The 8,247-nt window shown below is 43.0% G+C and overlaps 1 protein-coding gene across 1 annotated transcript; it reads left to right on the top strand.

Annotated features, from left to right (window-relative positions):
• The first annotated feature begins 2,273 nt into the window (after positions 1-2,273).
• LOC123123090 (probable methyltransferase PMT2) lies at positions 2,274-6,683 on the top strand. Its single transcript, XM_044543523.1, has 7 exons — positions 2,274-2,605; positions 3,607-4,256; positions 4,364-4,574; positions 4,656-4,950; positions 5,057-5,446; positions 5,994-6,071; positions 6,160-6,683. Exons 2-7 carry the CDS (start codon positions 3,618-3,620, stop codon positions 6,383-6,385), a joined length of 1,839 nt encoding a protein of 612 aa, XP_044399458.1. The 5' UTR covers positions 2,274-2,605; positions 3,607-3,617; the 3' UTR covers positions 6,386-6,683.
• The last annotated feature ends 1,564 nt before the right edge of the window (positions 6,684-8,247 follow it).

Below are 8,247 nucleotides of genomic sequence, written 5' to 3'. Positions count from 1 at the left end.
GCATACGTCGAGGAGTCCACCTTGTGCATGTCCAGCGCCCCCGCCACCAGCTGCGAGTCGGTCTCAAGCTCGACACGGACAATCCCGAGGTCTGCAGCAGTGTGAATAGCATGTGACATGGCTATAACCTTCACAGCGAATGCATCATTGATGTGCTCCTGTCTACCAGCACGGGCGCATGCGAGAGTGCCATCGGCCGTTCTCACAGCAACACCCCATCCGGCATGATGTTGGCCAGGTACAAAGGACCTGTCCGCATTGATTTTGTAATCAGCTTCCACCGAGGGCCGCCACTTGTCTGGCTTCGGTTTATCAGAAGGCTTGCCAAAGATCTCCAAGTACTCCAACACGCTGCTTCTCATTCAACGGGCCACATCATTGGCCGTCAGTGGCATCTCCCCCTCTCTGAGTTTACTTCTGTTGGACCACCGCCACCACCAAAAGGTGAGAACATGCAAGCGCTCTTTCTCATCTAGGCCCCAGAGAAAGTCGAACATTGCATGCACGAACCCAATCTTCTCCGGCTGAAGACGTTCCCACTCCAGGGCTAGCTCCCTCCACACCTCCTTTGCTGCTTTACACTTGGTGTGCTCCATCCTCATCGGCCCTTCCACAGAATAGACACTTAGTATCCGCAATGGGGATTCCCTTCCGCGCCACATTCGTGCGTAAAGCGAGGGATTCGTGTTTGAGTTTCCAAGCAAACATCTGGATGTTGCGGGGGCACGGCATCTTCCACAGTCGTTCCCATGAGTCATCCTTGATACTATCCAAGTTGCCAGAATCATTTGAACTCCCTCCCACTCCTCCGTCCATTTTCATCTTCTCAAGTTGGACCTAGAGTTTGTAGGCACTCTTGACAGAATGGACACCCTTGTTGTCGTACTGCCACGCTACAAAATCCTGTAAACCTTCGCGTTTGAATAGTTGTTCGAGCTCAGAATCAACTTCCATAATAATCGATCAGCGAGGCAAAGGGCGTGATTGCTTCTAGTTAAAGTCGACCAACGAACTGTAGCAAAAATCCACACCTTTCACGTATCCAATCCAAACCAACACCACATAGATTGCATCCATGTAACTCCTGGGCCCCGCCTAATCTACCTAAAGGTACTCCCTCCATTCCAATAAATAACGCATGCACACATCTTAAAATCCAACTTTGACCATAAATTAGACCAATTTATATATATTTTTGTGACTTCAAAATTATACAATTGAAAACTTCTTTCAAACAGGATTTCAGTGATATAGTTTTTCTCACATATAACCCACATTTTATTGGTATAATATATGATCAAAGTTCAATTTTGAAATGTGCACATGCTTTATTCATTGGAATGGATGGAGGTCTAAGAAAAGAGATCCTCGGTTCCTCCTGTCGGTCAAAGTGAGCGGCTCCTCGCCTTCAGTGCGCCCGAGCCTCAGAGGCTAGTGAGACCTGAAAGAGAAAGCCTATGAGCTTCGCCCAGATGATGATGATGATGATGATGATGATGATGATGATGATGAAGAAGAAGAAGAAGAAGAGCTCCAGGAGACAAACTGAGCTATCCATTCCGTGCTGCATGAATTTTAAGTTTTAATCCGTAGCAATATCTACATGGGCTGCGGATTTGAACCCCTTCCCTTTGGATCCTGACTCGATCTGTTTATTGGAGAAGTGGGCGTTCTCTTCCCTTTTCTTGGCTTGATTCCGTCCAACTCCCGGTGTCGTGATTGGTGGTTGTTTTGTCCTAAACTCATACCTCTTGGTTATAAACGGTGACAACCAATCATCCGCGCTATTGTCTTTTTCCACTACTATGGTCCTTTTTTTGACGAGGTCACTACTATGGTCTTGGTGTGGAATAAGCCTCTCCACTTTATGGTAGGTACAGCTGAACGGGAATTCAGACGGGGGTTATGAGAAATATTGTCCCTTTATTCATGTCCAAAAATGTGCAAATTTATCTACTATATAATCCGTGACCTATGTTTCTCGAACAAAATTTTATGCTGTTTTCTCCCGCAAAAAAAATTATGCTACTTTTTATAAAAAAAATTGCATTAATTTTTTGAGGAACGCAAATTTATGCAGTTTTTTTAGTAGATTTATGCAGTTGTGATCTATTCGAAGGTCTGGCGCTGGCGGAGCTACGTGAGGGCTAACCTGGGCCGTGGCCCGCCCAGAGCTGGAGCAAAAAAGCAAATTCACCTAGGCCCAGCCCACACCATCTGACCAGCAGAGATCACACACAGCAGGCCAGAAACAAAAAAGCAGACCAGCACCGAGGAAAAGAAGAAGATCACCTAAAAAAAAAAGGAAAAGAAGAAGCACCTAGCAGCCGCCGCCCGCCGCCGCACCCCCGCCGGATCTTGACACACAGCATCCGCCGGCCCCCGCGGCGCCACCACCGGAGCGACACAAATCGGCCGCCGCCCGCGGCCGACCAGCCCACCGGCACACAGCAGCACGACGACGGCGAGTCAGCCCAGCCGTCCCACGACCCCACGCCAGGCGGCCACGCAGCCACACGCAGCTAGCAGCGGCAAGCTGGCGACGCAGCTCCTTCTCTGAATCTGACCCTCTCCAAATTTTCTTGAATCCCTGTAAGCCGCACAGGTAAGTTTCTTTGATTCATTCCCGATTTCTTTCATTTAGGTCATTGCCTATTCATCTGTCAGTATGTGTACTGTGGTAGCATAAATAAACCACTGAAGATCTTGTTCTTTACTGTACATTTTATGCCAAGCCATAGTCGTTTACAGTTTATGCAAATGCATTGTTCTTTTCATTTTGACAAGAAAAATCCCATTTGGTAGCATAAATAATTCCCTCAATTCATCTGTGGTCTGATATCTCCAAGCTTTTGTAATGGCTAACTAAAGTAGTCTAACAGGGAAACTGTATTTTGGTATAGCTTCTTTTGTTTACATCTTCTCAATTGATCTTGTAACAAATGGGAACAGAGGGTACTTAGTAATGACAACAGTTCAGAATTTGGAAATTTCCGAGTTCTTTTTTAGCTTGGCCTGCCCAACAATTTGTTTGTAGCTATCTTATTTTGTTGGGTTATGCATCGGATGGATCGACTGCTATCTTAATTAAGCAAAGCAAATTGCAAAGAACCTTAGGTTCATTTTACGGTTGCTGAACTGTGCCACGCTGAACTTATGTTATAATCTCTTGTAGAAAGATAACCATTAAATGGAGAATTTTTTTTTGTTAGCCAGTCGGTAAAATATGGAAAATCTGGTTGGGCCAAATGGGAACCACCATAATCAACTGCAGTGCAAAAGACAGCTTGCTGTTTGGCAGCTCATTTGCTAAATGCCATGATTCAAACAAATGTTGGTGGGCTGCTACACTGAGAAGTTATTGTACATAGTCATGCTTCCTCAAAAACAGAAAATACTAGGGCAAAGAGAATAATCCCTTAACTGAGGAGCAGTGTCTAGGTTACGACCAGACATAATTCATGTCTTGCCCAAATTTGCTTCGTAAATTATTATAGTTCGTGTGGAAATTTATTGATGCATCCATTGTAATGTATAAGTTATATTGAAAGTCTGAAGTGCAACTTGCTGGATTCATTTAGCTTATGCTAATGATAATTCTTTTAGGCTGTTGTGGTATGGCTCGGAGTTTAACCGAGAACAAGACCAGAACCGCTCTATTTGTACTTGTGGTGTTTGGGCTCTGTTCCTTCTTCTACCTCCTTGGTGTATGGCAAAGAAGTGGCTTTGGGAGAGGGGACAGCATAGCGGCTGTAGTGAATGAGCAGACCAAATGTCTGAAACTGCCAAATCTGAATTTTGAGACCCACCATAGTGCATCGGATCTTCCGAACGACACTTTCAGTTCTCAAGTTAAAACTTTTGAGCCATGTGATGCGGAGTACACCGATTACACTCCTTGCGAGGAGCAAAAGCGTGCAATGACCTTCCCTAGGGATCACATGATATATCGGGAGAGGCATTGCCCACCTGAAAACGAGAAGCTGTACTGTCTGATTCCAGCACCAAAGGGTTATGTTGCTCCTTTTCCGTGGCCGAAAAGCCGCGATTATGTTTCTTATGCCAATGTGCCACACAAGAGTCTTACGGTTGAAAAGGCCATCCAAAACTGGGTGCACTACGAGGGCAACGTTTTCAGGTTTCCTGGTGGCGGAACACAGTTTCCTCAGGGTGCGGACAAGTATATAGACCAGCTTGCTTCTGTTATCCCAATTACCGGGGGAGAAGTGAGAACTGCACTCGACACTGGTTGTGGGGTATGTGAATGTCTCATTGTTGAATACGCAAACATATGCTCAATGATAACCACATTGTTGTGCTATACACTTTAATTTTTCTTTGCTTTTTTCATAATTTTGTTTAGGTTGCCAGTTTGGGTGCTTACCTGTTGAAGAAAGATGTTTTGACTATGTCATTCGCTCCAAAAGATAATCATGAGGCACAAGTACAGTTTGCACTGGAGAGAGGCGTACCTGCATATATTGGTGTCCTTGGATCAATGAAGCTCTCATTTCCATCCCGAGTCTTTGACATGGCACATTGCTCGAGATGTTTAATTCCATGGAGCGGAAGTAGTAAGAACGCTTTTAGAACATTTCATGGTTGACTCATATGGTCTCCACAGAAATTCTGAACCGTTCGCTCTTGTTCTACAGACGGTATGTACATGATGGAAGTTGATAGGGTACTTAGGCCGGGTGGGTATTGGGTACTATCAGGCCCACCCATTGGTTGGAAAATTCACTACAAGGGATGGCAACGGACCAAAGATGATCTCCGGAGTGAGCAGAGAAAAATAGAACAATTCGCAGAACTTCTTTGCTGGAAGAAGATATCTGAGAAGGATGGTATTGCTATATGGAGAAAGAGATTAAATGACAAATCTTGCCCGAGGAAGCAAGATAATTCAAAAGTTGCCAAGTGTGAGTTGACAAGCGAGAGTGATGTATGGTGAGTGTCATTCCATTTGCCACCCTCACAAAAAAGGAGTGAATCTTATCTGTACTGTTCTAGCTTTGTCTTCAATTTGATTTCTTTCATTACATTCTACCTACAGGTATAAGAAAATGGAAGCCTGTATAACTCCGCTTCCTGAGGTTAAAAGCGTGTCAGAGGTTGCTGGTGGTGAACTAGAGCCATTTCCCCAGAGGCTCAATGCAGTACCACCTCGGATAGCCCGTGGTTTTGTACCTGGGTTCTCAGTTCAAACATATCAGGAGGACAATAAACTCTGGCAGAAACATGTTAATGCTTACAAGAAAACCAATGACTTGCTTGATACTGGAAGGTACCGCAACATAATGGACATGAATGCAGGTCTTGGTAGCTTTGCCGCTGTACTGGAGTCTCCAAAGCTGTGGGTCATGAATGTCGTTCCGTTCATTGCAGATACTTCTACTTTAGGTGTAATCTATGAGCGAGGATTAATAGGAATGTATCACGACTGGTATGTAAACTGCCGTATTGCTCTCCTGGTTTCATACTTTGGTTATTGCATTTTGTTTCTCACTTATGTTCGTTGTACATTGTTTCTACATTGTGGTAGTTCTACTTTTCGCAACAGGCCTTTTTACTTTTGCCGGTTCACGATGTGGGGAACTTCTCTTTTTTTCTTCTTCTTTTTTTTTAGGAAAGGGAACTTCTCTTTTCTGTTATGAAGTAGTACATTTACTTCAAGAACACTATAAAAAAGATACTCATGTATTGTTGTGTGTGAAGATAGAAGGATGTGAGTATATCATTAAAATCTTCGTGTGCCAATATCAGTTAAACTCTATAATGGCATCTCTTGTTACCAACCTCACCTGGGAAACTCTTCAGTTTGTGCTGTTGTTAAATGATGATGTGCATGTGCCATGTATTTGTTGTTGTGCTTTTGGAAATACGAGTTTGCAGATATGCAGCAGTTCTACTTGTGTTAGTTTTTGATATAGTTGCCGAGAAGCTTGTTTTTTATTTGTGTGTGAATCATAGTTCATTTGTTCTTGTTACAGGTGTGAAGGGTTTTCTACTTACCCAAGGACATATGACCTCATACATGCTAACGGTGTCTTCAGTTTGTACCAGAACAAGTAAGCATTGAAAGACCAAGATGTGATCCTAAATCGGTAGAACTTGTTGGCTGATATTATCTGATCTGATTATTCTATTTAAAAACAGGTGTAAATTTGAAGATATACTACTGGAAATGGACCGGATCTTACGGCCAGAGGGCGCAGTTATAATCCGTGACACGGTTGACGCTCTTGTAAAGGTGGAGAAAATAGCCAATGCCATGAGGTGGGAGACAAGACTGGCCGACCATGAGGGCGGCCCTCGTGTTCCTGAGAAGATGCTCTTTGCAGTTAAGCAATACTGGACTGCCGACAGCAAGAGCCGCCGCTAACATGTCTGGATTATTGTTCTCGCTTCTCTTCAGGATAACTTTGTCCCCGGCAGCGTTCGTTGCAAGTACACATTAGACGGCGTGTAGAGAACTGAAGAACCAAGCCAGTGACAAACTAGAGGAGAGTAAAATATGTCTTCTATTTATCGTTGGTGTTGTATTTTTCTTTATTTTTGTTCGTGCTGTATTCTTGTTTATTTTTGTTCGTGTTGTATCTTAGAAATTCATGAAGTGGAGAGACATTGCTGTTTCCTGCAGTACTGAAGCTGAATAACATACTAGGAACAGTTTTGAGTCTTGTTAAAGAAATGTGCATTGTTGTTACTCTTTTGGAGAAGCAGCAGCCATATGAGCTGCCGCTGCCCTCCACCTGTCTGGCCGGCCGGCCAGCGGCCAGGTAGTAATACTATAGTGGACATCACCCATGGGCGGGCGCTGCCGGCCCCGGCCAAGGTGAGCGGAGGCTCCGAGGCGACGACGACACCCGACATGAATATTTTTGATACGCCCCAGGCAGGCACCATATAAGTGAGGTGACGCCCAAGGTTAACATCGTCTGCAAGGTTGAAGATGGCCGACCAACGTAGAGGCCATCGTCTCCAATCACAAGGACTGGGTGATGTTGAAGATGGCCGTGGGACTGCGGAGCTCCGCCAAGACATAGGTACTGCTCCAGCTTTGCAGCACTCTTTTTTTCTTTCTTGCAGCACTCATAATTTCTGCATAAACTTGTAAATCCTCTGGAGCGAACAATTTATGACTAGCACCTCGACTGTGGTTTGTAAGCATATATATTGACCATGAATCCAGCACGCTCGTATGCCGCTTTTGAGGAACTTAAGCCTAACTATTGTAACTATTTGATAGTCTTTGTCCATGTGTTTGAAATACTTGAGCCAACTATTCAAGCTAATTATCATTCTCTCAATTAGGATGCTGTGGTATGGCACGGAGCTCAGCGGTCGAAAACAAGACTAGAACCGTCATACTTGCGGTTATGGTAATTGGCATATGTTCCTTCTTCTACCTCTTGGGCGCATGGCAAGCAAAACGGGTTGGAGGAGGGGACTGCATTGCAAGAAGGTTGATTGAGGAGACCAAATGTGTGGTTCTGGAGGGTCTTCATGTTGAGACTCATCTTGTTCTCGGTGACAAGCCCTCGTGGAGATGATTGTACCGCCTTCTATGTTTACCTAATCCATATTGGTAGATTTATAATGAAACATGCTCCTATGGTGTGTTATTTAGTGTTACTAGCAAAACAGCCCGTGCGTTCCAACGAAAGAAAAAAAAATATCATAATCTCCAATCGCCATGAACACATTTTGTTGCATCACCGAGATATACTATCACTCTCATTTTCGTGAAATCGTGAACAATTTTTTAAACTCGTGAACATTTTTCAAATTCGTGAACATTTTTTCAGATTTTTGAACATTTTTCTAAAATCATGAGAATTCATAAACATTTAATACTATTTGCAAACATTATTTAAAAAATTGTGAATTTTTTATAAAACATTGTTCTTGAATAGGCGGACATTTCTAGAATCGACGAACATTTTTCAAAAATTGGGGGAAAATTTGGAAATTCACAAACATTTTTTAATTTAACGATTTTTTTGAAATGCATGGTCATTTTTTGAATCAGCAAACGTTTTATGAATCAATAAACTATTTTGTAAGTCAGGGACATTTTTTGAATTTTTAGGATATTTTTTAATTTATGAACATTTTTAATACACGAACTTTTTAGAAAATCATGAATTTTTTTTAATTCTCGAACATTTGTTTTCAAAATTTCAAATATTTTTTGAATATACGAATATTTCTAAAACTAGCAAACATTTTCTAAATCGACAA

This window comes from Triticum aestivum, chromosome 5D (assembly GCF_018294505.1).
Source record: "Triticum aestivum cultivar Chinese Spring chromosome 5D, IWGSC CS RefSeq v2.1, whole genome shotgun sequence".
Taxonomy (NCBI): Eukaryota; Viridiplantae; Streptophyta; class Magnoliopsida; order Poales; family Poaceae; genus Triticum; species Triticum aestivum.
This window is presented reverse-complemented; position numbering and strand designations above follow the sequence as displayed.